The sequence below is a fragment of the Phacochoerus africanus genome, chromosome 3 (genome assembly GCF_016906955.1).
Source record: "Phacochoerus africanus isolate WHEZ1 chromosome 3, ROS_Pafr_v1, whole genome shotgun sequence".
In the NCBI taxonomy this organism is placed as follows: Eukaryota; Metazoa; Chordata; class Mammalia; order Artiodactyla; family Suidae; genus Phacochoerus; species Phacochoerus africanus.
Window position 1 is genome coordinate 81,872,409 of NC_062546.1, and position 13,427 is coordinate 81,885,835.

General features: G+C 44.4%; 1 protein-coding gene across 1 annotated transcript in view; it reads left to right on the top strand.

Annotated features, from left to right (window-relative positions):
• TMEM163 (transmembrane protein 163) overlaps nt 1–13,427 on the top strand; it is a 275,368-nt gene that overhangs the window by 216,946 nt on the left and 44,995 nt on the right. Inside the window, exon 5 of the mRNA XM_047772066.1 lies at nt 7,562–7,658. Within this exon, the coding sequence (XP_047628022.1) occupies nt 7,562–7,658 (97 nt within the window). The remainder of the gene's footprint in view (nt 1–7,561; nt 7,659–13,427) is intronic.

Below are 13,427 nucleotides of genomic sequence, written 5' to 3' on the forward strand. Positions count from 1 at the left end.
AAAATAACTTAAGATTTGGTATGATAAGACCCAGGCTTTATTCATGTGACCCACAGCCTTTAAGCCTTTGAGTTGGCCAGAAAGCACCCTTTCAACCATCATTTTGGGTTTGAGAGTGTTTGCCAATAGGTTTTGCCCTTACAATTTCAGAGGCAAAAATTCATGGTGACTGCAAGGCTATTCATGGATTTTTAGTGCTGTATACTCTTAGCAATTTGCAATTTTAGCAGAAGAACAAAAAAGGTGTCAGTGGCTTTAACCATTTTTTTTGGATTTTTACCAATCTTCTTTCAGATAGTAAAAGTGTTTTTGGCAAGACTGTTACTACAGTGGTTCTCTGACTTGAGTGAGTATCAGGGGGGCTTATTAAAGCATAGAATGCTGATCCCCATACCCGGATATTCTTATTCAGTAGGTCTGGGGTGGACTACAGAATTTTCCTTTCTGACAGTTTCCCAGGTGTTATGCTGCTGGTCCATGGACCGCACTTTGATAACCACGGATCCTGTGGGGATTTAAATGCACCTTCAGTCTGAGTTGCTTGGGAGATTATGTTGAAGGGGGCAGTAGTTCGTTTGCCTCTTTTTTAAAAAAAAATAAATTAAATATTACTATTTTTTTGCTTTTTTAGGGCTGCACTGCTGCATGTGGAGGTTCCCAGCCTAGGGGTTAAATCAGAGGTACAGCTGCCAGCCTACACCACAGCCACAGCAATGTGGGATCTGAGCTGTGTCTGTCACCTACACCATGCTCACGGCAACGCCGGATCCTTAATCCACTGAGCGAGGCCAGGGATTGAACCCACATCCTCATGGATACTAGTCATATTCATTTCTGCTGTGCCACAACGGGAACTCCAAAACAGTATGAATTGATTGATTGATTGATTGATTGCTGTGACTGAAATATGTGGAAGTTCCCTGGCCAGGGATGGAATTCAAGCCCTAACAGCAACCCAAGCTGCTGTAGTGACAACGCTGGATCCTTAACCCACTGTGCCACAAGACAACTTCAAATTTTATTATTTGTATTGAAGTGTAGTTGATTTACAATATTGTTTTAGTTTCAGATGTGTAATATAATGAATCAGGGTTTTTTTTGGTAATTATATTCCATTATATAGGTTACTACAAGATAACTATAATTGCTATAATTCCCTGTGCTCTCTAGTAAATCCTTGTTGCTTAACTATTTTACACATAGTTGTTTGTGTCTAGGAAAGGGAAAAAAAATCACAATAGGAAAAACAAATATATGGTAAAGATTGGAGAGCTCTTAAGTAAGCCAGTACTTGGATTACAAAACAATCAAAAAATCATGAAAGTAATCATTTGCCCCTTTCTGACTCTGTTTTGCTGCTGTGGGGTTTGGGCTGGAGGGAAGAGGAGTCTGCATTCCCTCTGGTGATCTGGCCCCTCAGGGCTGTCAGGCCATTCCCTTCAGGTGAAGGTCAGTTGTGCTGATGGAGCTTTTCCCCTCCCCCAAACCCTCTTCTGCCTCCCCGAAACAGGAGACCAGGAAGTAGCTCACACTTGCTCATTCAGAAGCCTCCTGATTTGCTCGTGACCCCGAATTTTTGCTGCATCCTGGAGACGCTGCAGTCTGGCGGTGGTGTGAGGATGTCATGTGAGCGCCTAGAGCCTTGGGGTGGCCAGGTGGCTGGCCCCTGAGATAGCATCAGGAGACCTGGCTTCTATTTCTGGGTGGACTTCAAACTCCTGAGGTGATCTTGGGCAAGCCTCCCCACCCTTGACTTTACCGTTTTGGCTCCTTGTGTTTATGAAGCGTATCTCTCCCCACCCCCTACCCCCATCCCCCATTCCCCATACCTAAAGCAGCAGAAAAACAAAAAACCCAGGTCTGGTGAGTGGCCACCAGGGCATTTATGAGCTGATGTGCAGAACTCTGAGCGCCTGAGGAGAAAGCTGCTGTGCGAACACAATATATTATTAATAAAATGTGAAAAAAAAAAAAAAAAGGCATTACACCCTCTGCTAATAATAGCTGCTTTCAGCTGTGGGGGCAGCTCTGACACACAGGCTCCCAGCAGCGTGAGAGAGAGGTGACTGTGGCTTTTGAATTTGCATCATATTTAAAAGAATATGAAAATAGATTTTTGTAAAACCTTTTAAGCATATTCATAGGTATATTTGTGAAGAAAATATGACAACAGACCTGGAAAAATCAACGTGGGTCAGCCAAATCATCTGTTTCTTTTGACTTTTTTTCATGGTATTTCAAAGTTTTATAATGTGGGCTATTCCATAGGCATTTTGTCTGAAGTATTAGGAGTCAGTTTCCTCTTCCCATCGCTGCTGGTAAGTGATCGATGCCCCTTTAAACTCTATGGGGGGAAACTTAGAAATCAGTTAGTGATTACTTAATCATTCAAGGATTATTATTCCCTCTACAGATGCATGAAGGGGCCTCTGCTACGTGCTAGTGTAGATACTGAAAATATGGTTCTTCCCTTCAGAATGTTGTAGGTAGTTTTTTGGGTTTGTGTGTGTGTGTGTGTTGTTTTGGGTTTTGTTTTGTGTGTGTGTGTGTGTGTGTGTGTTTTTTTGGCCATGCCCATGGCATGTGGAAGTTCCCATGCCACGGATTGAACCCCAACCACAGCAGTGACAACCTGGGATCCTTAACTTGATGTGCCACCAGGGAACTCCAATGTATAGGTACTTTTGATTAAAAATATGTAAGCAAGAGGAGTTCCTGTTGTGGCTCAGCAGGTTAAGAACCCGACTAGTATCCATGAGGATGCAGGTTTGATCCCTGGCCTCCCTCAGTGGGTTAAGGAGCTGGTGTTGCTGCAAGGTGCAGTGTAGACTGGCAGCTGCAGCTCTGATTTGACCTCTAGCTTGGGACCTTCCATATGCATCAGGTGCGGCCCTAAAAAGAAAAAATAAATAAATTAAAAAAAAGATGTGTAAGCAAGATATTATATAAAGAGACCATCACATCCCCTTTTTGTGCATTATTAAGGTGTGCCTGCAGTGTTCAGGAAAAAGGTAGAATCCTGTAGCATCACTGTTCCTGCCAGGAAGAAGCCTGGACATTTGTTCTTGTCCCTGAAAGGGAGTTTGGAGTTGGAGGCTTCTTGAGGATGTTGTGAGAAATTGTCTGCAGAAGGCAGTGGCTACCCTATTCTTATCTAAGGGAGAGAAGGCTGCTCAGGTAACAGATATGCAGCAAGACTCTTAGGGACCATGAGACTGCCTGCTCTCTTCTGTCCAGTGAGTGATGGTTTTTCACCCCACAGTGGAAAAGGACAGGGCCCTCCCCTAGGTCTAGGCCTGGGACTCTTAGCCCTGAGAAATTCCTCTGGGAATTGCTTGGGAAGCTTTTTTTAATTTTATTTTTTTTAATTGAAGTATAGTTGACTTAGTGTTTTATTAGTTTCAGGTGTACAGCGAAGTGATTCAGTTATACTACACACACACACACACATTCTTTTTCAGATTCTTTCCCCTTACAGTGTATTACAAAACATTCAGGAATATGGTTCTCTGTAATATGATATAGATCCTTGTTGATTATCTATTTTATGTATGGTAGTATATATATGTTAATCGCAAACTTCTAATTTATTTCCTCCATAAATTTATTTTCTTTGTCTGTGGGTCTATTTCTCTTTCTGGGGAGCTTTTAAACAGATACAGAAGCCTGGGGTCACCCCCCAGAGATTCTGATAAAATTGAACTGGGGCCACTGTTCTCAAAAATTCCCCAAAAGGAGTGTAATGTGCTATCAGGGCCGAGAAGCCAAGTTGAGGCTGGTTGAGTTTATCTGAAAGTCTCTGCTGGTCCCTCAGAAGCTTTTTGAATGGAGGCCTGACCTGAGGCTCTTTTCCTAAGATGGCACCTCTCCTGATCCCACTTCCTTGCAGGTAGAAATGGCCACTTCAAGCGCCACTTTTTTCCCTGTGGTTCAGCTGAACCTTGGGCCAGTTGCTTTAGAAACATTGGTCCCCTCAGTTCTGGAATCCCTGGTCCTGAGCCAATATCCCATCCCTCCAATAAAAGCCATGTCATCGCAGCGGGATTCCCCTCAGCCCTGATCGCCCTGCCAGGAATGTGCTGACCAGCTCCAGGCCCATCACCCACATTAACCTTCTTGCTGCTGCTTGTGCCCTGTGCTTTTTGCCTGCATTGTTTTCTACCCCCTTGAGGGCATATCCCCCAGGCTCCTTCTGGGAATGTATGATGTATGGCACCTGGGGAGACCATCTGCTTGGTTTATAGGGCCAGGATTTCCTTCTGCTAAAGTCTGTACAGAGAGCCTCAGCCTGTTCATTACTTTTCCTACATGTCTGTGTTCTTTTTTTTTTTTTTTTGGCTTTTGGCTTTTGCTTTTGGCTTTTTAGGGCCACACCCATGGCATATGGAAGTTTCCAGGCTAGGGGTTGAATCAGTGCTGCAGCTGCAGGTCTATGCCATAGGCACAGCAACAACAACCCCAGATCCGAGCTGTGTCTGTGACCTATACTGAAGCTTGCAGCAATGCTGGATCCTTAGCCCATTAATTGAGGCCAGGGATCGAACCTGAGTCCTCATGGATACTAATTGGGTTCTTAACATCCTGAGCCACCATAGGACCTCCCATCTCTATGTTCTTTTGTGTTTCACCCCAGCCTTCAATGATCCCTTCTGTCTGTCTTTTTGAAAGGATGAAACCTACAACTGACATGTTAATTAGAAGTCTACCGAGTGGGCTCCACATGGCCTGTTTGTCTGCTTATTTCCAACTTTTAGGTTTTGGGGAATATGTCCATAGCTTGATGAGGATTCTAAGTAGTGGCCACTTTGAGCCATTCTGTTGGTCCAGAGAACGGAATCCAAGATGGGTAAAGAAAAATGGTTTGATTTGATAGCCGGGGAAGAGGGCTGGAGAGGCTGCTAAACGATGGTGACCTGTTGGGATGATCGACCACTGACTGCCATCGTTCTTGTTTGTTCTCTTTCCTCTCTCTTCATTTTCATTTGCTCTTTTGATCCTTGTGTTACTGTTGTCATTACTTCATGTTTACTTGCATTTTCTGTCTGTCTGTTTTCTGTGAGTTGTTGTGTCTGGGTTACCAGAGACAGCTGGTGCGTCCTGAGCTGTATGGACACCCCGACCCTGCCACCAGTTCCCACCCTGCACCCTCGCTGGGTGCCCTGGGGCTTTAACCTTCATCCCTAATTTGCTCCTCCCTCCCGTGCTGGTGTCTTAGTTGACCTCATCATTCCTTCTCTGCTCTTGTTTCTTTTTAAAGAATTTTCTCCATCCTGCCATGAACATACTTTGTCATTAGCAAATCTTTGTCTTTGTCATGAGCAAATCATTCCTTTGCTATTTTTTTTTATTTTAGGGAAAACACAAAGTTGTCTATCCTGTCTTATCATCAAGAGACATGTAGGGGGTACTTTCTTTCCCTTTGTTTAAGCTAACTTTATTTATTTTTATTTTATTTTTTTTTGTCTTTTTGCCTTTTCTAGGGCCATTCCCATGGCATATGGAGGTTCCCAGGCTAGGGGTCCAATCAGAGCTGTAGCTACTGGCCTACACCAGAGCCATAGCAATGCCAGATCTGAGCCTCGTCTGCAACCTACACCACAGCTCACGGCAACACTGGATCCTTAACCCACTGAGCAAGGCCAGGAATCGAACCCACAACCTCATGGTTCCTAGTCAGATTTGTTAACCATTGCGCCACGATGGGAACTCCTAAGCTATTTTTTTTTTTTTTTTGCCTTTTAGGGCTTCACCTGAGGCGATGGAGGTTTCTAGGCTAGGGGTCGAGTCAAAGCTGTAGCTGCTGGCCTACACCACAGCCACAGCAGCTCGATATCCAGGCTGTATCTGCGACCTATACCACAGCTCATGGCAATGCCAGATCCTTAACCCACTGAGTGAGGCCAGGGATCGAACCTGCAACCTCATGTTTCCTAGTTGAATTCGTTTCCACTGCGCCACAACAGTAACTCCATATTCTGTCATTCTCTATAATGAGTGATTGGAATATTTCCCTGTGCTATTCAGCAGGACCTCATTGCTTATCCATTCTAAATGTAATAGTTTGCACCTACTAAACCCAAACTCCCAGTCCCTTCCCGGCCCCCCACCCTTAGCAACCACAATTCTGTTCTCCATGTCTGTGAGTCTGTTTCCATTTTGTAGATAGGTTCATTTGTGCCATATTTTAGATTCCACACATAAGTGATATCATATGTATTTGTCTTTCTCTTTATGGCTTACTTCACTTAGTATGAGAATCTCTAGTTACATCCATGTTGCTGCAAATGGCATTATTTCATTCTTTTTTATGGCTGAGTAGTATTCCATTGTGTATATATACCACGTCTTCTTGATCCATTCATCTGTAGATGGACATTTAGATTGTTTCCATGTCTTGGCTGTTATGAATAGTGCTGTAATGAATCTAGGGGTGCATGTATATTTTTGAATGAAAATTTTGTCCGGATATATGCCCAAGAGTAGAATTGTTGGGTCATATGGTAGTTTTGTATTTAGTTTTCTGAGGAATCCTGTACTGTTTTCTACTGGGTTAATTTTTTGTGCTCTGAGCATTATTTTACGTCATCTTCAGGTAGGAAATATGACTCCCTGTTGACAGGTGAGGAAATAGAGGCTAAAAGATGTTCAATAGCTTGATGTACATTAAGCAGTAGTTTAAATGGTAGAGCCTGAGATGTCTCATGCCAGAGACTACACTCTTTGCTATTAAACTCTGCACACTCCAGCTGAAGGAGGAGTGAATGTTGTGTTGCCAGGCAGTGGGGGTAGATTTCATTAATGGCCTTGATGATACTTCCGTGCCAGCATTCATGGGATGGGCTGCTGTGAGGTCATGTAGGATGGTGAGCCCCTTTCCCACAGGGTTCATTTTGGTGGTACAACTCTTGAATATTTCTTATTTTTATTCTTATTTTTTTGTCTTTTCTAGGGCCATACCCGTGGCATATGGAGGTTCCCAGGCTAGGGATCTAATCGGAGCTGTAGCCACTGGCCTACGCCACAGCCATAGCAATGCCCGATCCGAGCCACATCTGTGACCTACACCACAGCTCACGGCAACACCGGATCCTTAACCCACTGAGCAAGGTCAGGGATCGAACCCGGAACCTCATGGTTCCTAGTTGGATTCGTTAACCTCTGCGCCATGATGGGAACTCCTGAATATTTCTTTTATTATAGTTGATTTACAATGTTGTGTCAATTTCTGCTATACAGCAAAGTGACCCGGTCATACATACATATACGTTCTTTTCTTATATTATCTTCTGTCGTGGTCTCGCCCAAGAGATTGGATATAGTTCCCTGAGCTATGAAGTAAGACCTCATTGCTTATCCATTCTAAATTGGTTGTACGACTCTGAACTGTATTCTCCTGGAGATGATTTAGTATCAGTTATGAGACTGGAAGTGGTCACAGTGGGAATGTGACAAATCACGGTGGGTCTTAGTACCTCAAGTTCTGTCATTGTCACTGTCATTGTGTAAATCAGCAGGGTGGCATTCTCCCAGTTAAGATTCTCAATGTTCTCTTTCTTTGCAGAGCCTGTGTCATCTTGGGGGTGATATTTCTGCTGTCATCTGTGTGTATAGTGGTCAAAGCTATCCATGACCTCTCAACTAAGCTGCTCCCAGAAGTGGTAAGTTTTTTCTTTTTTCTTACCAGTCTTTCCTGTGTTACCTCTCAGCACAGATGTGCTGGGGAGGTTGGGCAGGTGGTGAGAAAATGTGCAGTATCTGCAGTATCCGCAGAAGAACCATTGCAGGATGTGAATGACTTGGTGGGAGAAGTTCTGGGAAAGACGAAAAGATAGTTGCGCTGATACTATGGTCTTTGTTCCTCATCCTAGGTCTTCTGACTGCTTTGAAAGTCTTTTATGGAGTTCCCATTGTGGCTCAGTGGTTAACAAATCCGACTAGGAACCATGAGGTTGCGGGTTCGATCCCTGGCCTTGCTCAGTGGGTTAAGGATCTGGCATTGCCGTGAGCTGTGGTATGGGTCGCAGATGCGGCTTGGATCCCGTGTTGCTGTGGCTCTGGTGTAGGCCAGCGGCTACAGCTGCGATTGGACCCCTAGCCTGGGAACCTCCACATGCCACGGGAGTGGCCCTAGAAATGGCAAAAAAAAAAAAAAAGTCTTTTATGTAAAGAGAAATGGGTGTTTTTTTTTTTTTTTTTTGGCTGCATCCACAGCATGCAGAGCTCCCTGGGCCAGAGATTGAACCTGTGCCACAGCAGTGACAATGTGGGACCATTGTTATATAGCAGAGTGATCCACTCCGTGTTGTTTATATCTGTTGTTCTGCACCCATTGGATGACTGTTTTAATAAGAATTTTTCTTTTGTATTGCACCTCTATTCAATGCATAAATCTCTTTACATTAAGTCTTTTGCACAAATGACATTCAGATGCAGAAACTGGAGGACACAATTTCATATTCATGTGCGCTTTATTCTCTGGGTGAGATACATTACCTACATTCACCCCCCCCCCCGGTGAATGCTATATGATAAATGTTTTTACAGTCTCTTATCAGGCTATTTCCTTAGAAGGCAGCAAATATACCTACCAAGAGACAAAGATGCTCCCATTACAATGATTCCTTTTACAGATATTCCTCAGACATATTGAGGGTTTGGTTCCAGACCACCACAGTAAAGTGAATATAGCAATAAAGTGAGTCAGGTGATTTTTTTTGTCTCCCAATGCGTAAGTTATGTTTATATTGTGCTGTAGTCTTTTAAGTGTTCAATAATCTCATGCCTTAAAAAATGTACATACCTTGATTAAAAAATACTGCAAAAAATGCTAACCATCATCTGATCCTTCAGCGAGTCATAGTCTTTTTGCAGTAGTAACAATCAAAGATCACTGATTATGCTCACCATAACAAATAAAATAATGATGAAAAACTTTGAACTATTTCGAGGATTACCAAAACGTGACATAGAGACATGAGGTGAGCAAATAAATGTTCTTGGAAAAATGGTGCTGCCAGACTTGCTCAATGTAGGGTTGTCAAAGACTTTCAATTTGTAGAAAGATAAAGAATGCCTTATTTACAAAATGCAGTAATGCAAAGGGCGAAGTGTCCTGTGTACAAATTGTATAGTAATTTAAATGTAAAAATATAGGCTCTTGCTTTAGGATATGATTTGATTTGAGCTTATCTATGTGTACTATCTTATAAAAGATCTAAATTATGAGACCTTTAATTTCACTTTTAGAAAAATATGTTCATCCTTTTGGAGGTGACATATCACATGTGGACGTGTGTGTGTGTGTGTGTGTGCTCATGCGTATTTATGGGAAAGATGAAAATGAAGTGGAGCAACACACTGCATTTAGTAGAGCTATTAACGTGAACTGCTTTAAGTTGTGCTGTGTATCCAACCCCTCTAACTTTTACCTGAGATCAGAGCCATGCCTTTAGTAACTCCCCAAGATCTTAACCATCATTTATCATTGCACCTGGCAAGGAAAATGCTCTCTAACTTCTCAGTGACATAGAGGAAAGAAGGATGACAGGGTAGGCATGATGTTTTTCAGCAGAGCTAGCTCAAGCAAATAACACTGTGTCTTACACTCCGTAAGCTTCATCTCACCTTGATCTTCCTGATTCCCTGGGATGCTGGACTGTTCCATCCATTTCCTCTATCAGACTGGCTATCCTGTATCCCATTCCATCAGAATCTGAAGCGTAGTTAAAATGCAGACATGAAAGTATTAAGTGGGATTAATTCAGATGTCAGTCAGATAACATCTTTACATTTTACAGGGGATGGAAATCTGACTCGACTCTAAGAAATGTTTATTGGTGGGGATTTTCAGCACTGGACTAGTTGACACATTCATTTATTCAGGCATTAAAAATTGATGTGCAGGAGGCTCATTTGATGTGGGATGGATAGCTGTGCTCATGGACCCTTGTTTGTGACCATCCTTGTTTTTTTCTTGAAGGCTGAACTGTTTTTAACTGGAAACCATCTCCTGTCTGCCCTACAGTGTAAATACTCATAAGAGAAGAAGCTCACTGAGTTAAGCATGTGTCCAATGCCCACCCTGGGTGGGTTGGAGAGGGTGAAGAACTCCGTGATTGTACTGAGTCTGGCCCTGTGCTGGGCAGGTCCACACCCACTGCATCTTGTATTTGTCCTTATGTGGGGGGTAAAAATCACATCCATTTATGGTCAGCTCATCAGAGGTCTAAGAGAAGATGGAATGTGGTTTTGGGGGTTTGGTTTCTAAGCCTTCAGAATTGGGGAAAAGTTAACAGATATCGCCTGTCTCCAGAGGGGAGGTCGTCTGATCAGCCAACTGACCCACAGGGGCCAGGTGAACGCTGCTGGGTGGTAGGTTACGGTGTTTCAACCCCACATCTTTGGGTTTCCTCTCTCTGCTCTAGAAGTTTGGAGGAGCCAGCAGGCCAGAGCTAGATGTCCGACCCTGGGCTGTAAGTCATTTAAAATGAGTGTCCAGTTTCATTGCTTTACATGCGGCTGTCCAGTTTTCCCAGCACCACTTGCTGAAAAGACTGTTTTTCCCATTTTATATTCTTGCCTACTTTGTCAAAGATAAATTGACCCTAGGTGTCTGGGTTTATATCATTTATATCTGGAATCTAATATACGGCACAAATGAACCTTTCCACAGGAAAAAAAAATCATGGACATGGAGGACAGACTTGTGGTTCATTGGGAATTTGGGGTTAATAGATGCAAACTATTGCCTTTGGAATGAATAAGCAATGAGATCCTGCTGTATAGCACTGGGAACTATATCTAGTAACTTACGATGGAGCATGATAATATGAGATAAAAGAATGTATACATGTATGTGTGACTGGGTCACCTTGCTGTATAGTAGAAAATTGACAGAACACTGTAAACCAGCTATAATGAAAAAAATAAAACTCCTAAGATGAAGAAAAAAAAAAAAAAGAGCATCCAGGAGTTCCCATTGTGGCTCAGTGGTGAAGAATCCGACTAGTATCCATGAGAACGTGGGTTTGATCCCTGGCTTCACTCATTGGGTTAAGGATCCAGTATTGCCATGAGCTGTGGTGTAGGTCACAGACGTGGCTTGGATGCTGAGTTGCTGTGGCTGTGGTCTAGGCTGGTGGCTGGAGCTCCAATTCAACCCCTAGTCTGGGAACTTCCATATGCCATGGGTGCAGCTCTAAGAAGCACAATAAATAAATAAGTAAGTAAAATGAGTGCATATCCACTCTGTCTCCTCTAAATTAGCAGTCACAAACTCAGAGACTCACAGAACCCAGTCCCCTGACAGGAGAACCCATGTGTGTGCCCAGAGGATAGGTTGGCCCTCTCTCGGAGCTTTCGTGTTGGAATGTGGACCCAGGGCTATTGGATCTTTAGGTTTTTAAAGAGAAAGTGGAAACCTGTGTTTAATGTGAAATGAATTGACAGCTAATTAAAAAATCTTGGAAACCCTGGTTGGGAGTGGGTGGTCATTTTCCTGCAGGCCAAATTCATTCTGTGCTTCTAGGCTGCTCCTCCTGGCCTATGGTGGTCAAAACCGGGAGACTAGTGTTTAGGGTGTTGAGGTCATGAATTTACCTCCAAATTATCACTTCACCCTTGCTCTCAACTCCGGAATTGTCTTCCCCTGGCCTCCCCTTTTTTGGCTGCCCCATGGCATATGAAGTTCCCAGGCCAGCAATGCTAGATCCTTAACCCACTGTGCCAGGCCAGGGATCGAACCTGCATCCCAGTGCTCCAGAGATGCTGCCAATTCCTTTATGCCACAGTGGGAATTCCTGGAATTGCCTTTTAATTAAGATTTCCATTAAGTTGTTATTGTGGGTTTGTCCAAAACAGCATTTTCCCTGCCCCAGCCCTGTTCCCCCACCTGCTTTGGTTTTCTTTTTAAGGTTGGCTGTGACATTCTCAGAGTGCAAGTTATTGCCAGAACCCAGTGCGTTTTGAATAAGAAAATGATGCACTTAGGGATTTCCCACCTGTGAGGTCAGCTGGCTTTGAGTGGTGGTGTACCCTGCCCCTTGGTGGCAGTGTGCTGGATGAATCAGGCCATAGAGTAAATGGCATATCTGCCCCCTCGCAACCTGCATGCAGTTGCCTTGGATGGTTAATGATGCAGATTATTCTGCATGAACTGTGGTTCTAGATTTGGGGAGCATGGTGGTGCTGCAGATGCAGTGGTAGTAGTCCGGCTTTATGTCTGTGGCTGCTTTGAAAGCATCAACATCTTTCTGTTTTCACACCCACCATACCCTGCTTTGGTAGGAAGGAACAGGTGGTGTGCTTCTCTGTTTTGCTAGGAGATGGGGGCTCCAAACCTGAGGGGGCAGTGCCCAGATCAGAGCCCTTGCCTCCTAGTCTGGGGCTGTCTTGGCTTCGGGTTCTATGAGCTTACTTGGTCCCACTCCTCATTGGCTTTTTAGGTCTGGACCTTCTGTCTCCTTTTTTTTTTTTTCCCATTGGTTTTGTTTTGTCTTGTTTTTCCTTCTCTATCTTCTCATATTCAGATTGGGGTGCCCAGGTCCCCAGCTGGTCCCTTCCCTGGCCTTTCCGGCTACTGCTTCCCCTACCACGTGGTCCCCCTATGCTCTGTGCCACTGACCAGAGTGTATTCCCCTTACTTTGTTTCATGAAAACCCCACAGGCAGGTGAAATGAGAAGCAATGGAAGGGTAGTCGGACAAGTATAGAATGAGAGGAATCTGGGGTCACATGGAATCATGTGGAAAGAGGTAGCTCAGGGAAGCTGCTTTGTGCTGGGAAGGGATGTGGACCTGGGGGTGTGAGCCGCGGGAGGTGTGAATCCCACGGGAGGGGATGTGGACCTGGGGGCGTGAGCCGCGGGAGGTGTGAATCCCACGGGAAGGGATGTGGACCTGGGGGCGTGAGCCGAGGGAGGTGTGAATCCCACGGGAAGGGATGTGGACCTGGGGGCGTGAGCCGCGGGAGGTGTGAATCCCACGGGAAGGGATGTGGACCTGGGGGCGTGAGCCGCGGGAGGTGTGAATCCCACGGGAAGGGATGTGGCCCTGGGGGTGTGAGCTGCGGGAGGTGTGAGCTGTGGGAGGTATGAATCCCATGGGAAGGGATGTGGGCCTATGGGTGTGAGCTCTGGGAGGTGTGAATCCCACTGTGCCTCTTGCACCCACATAACTGCTGCAGGCAAGTATCTTCATCTCCCTGACCCCCAGCTTCCTGAAATGCAAAGTGGGGCCAATACTTCCATCAGAAGTTTATGATGAGGATCAAGAGAGCCCTTTCTTTAAAATATTGGTTTTCTCTTTGTAAATGGGTGCCATGCCCCCTACTCCATAACAGAAATTGCGATAAAATGCTGTTATAAACTTGGAAATGCTCTGCCAACTGTCTTGTATCTTATGAAAGAAGAATGTATTATTTCTGATTCCA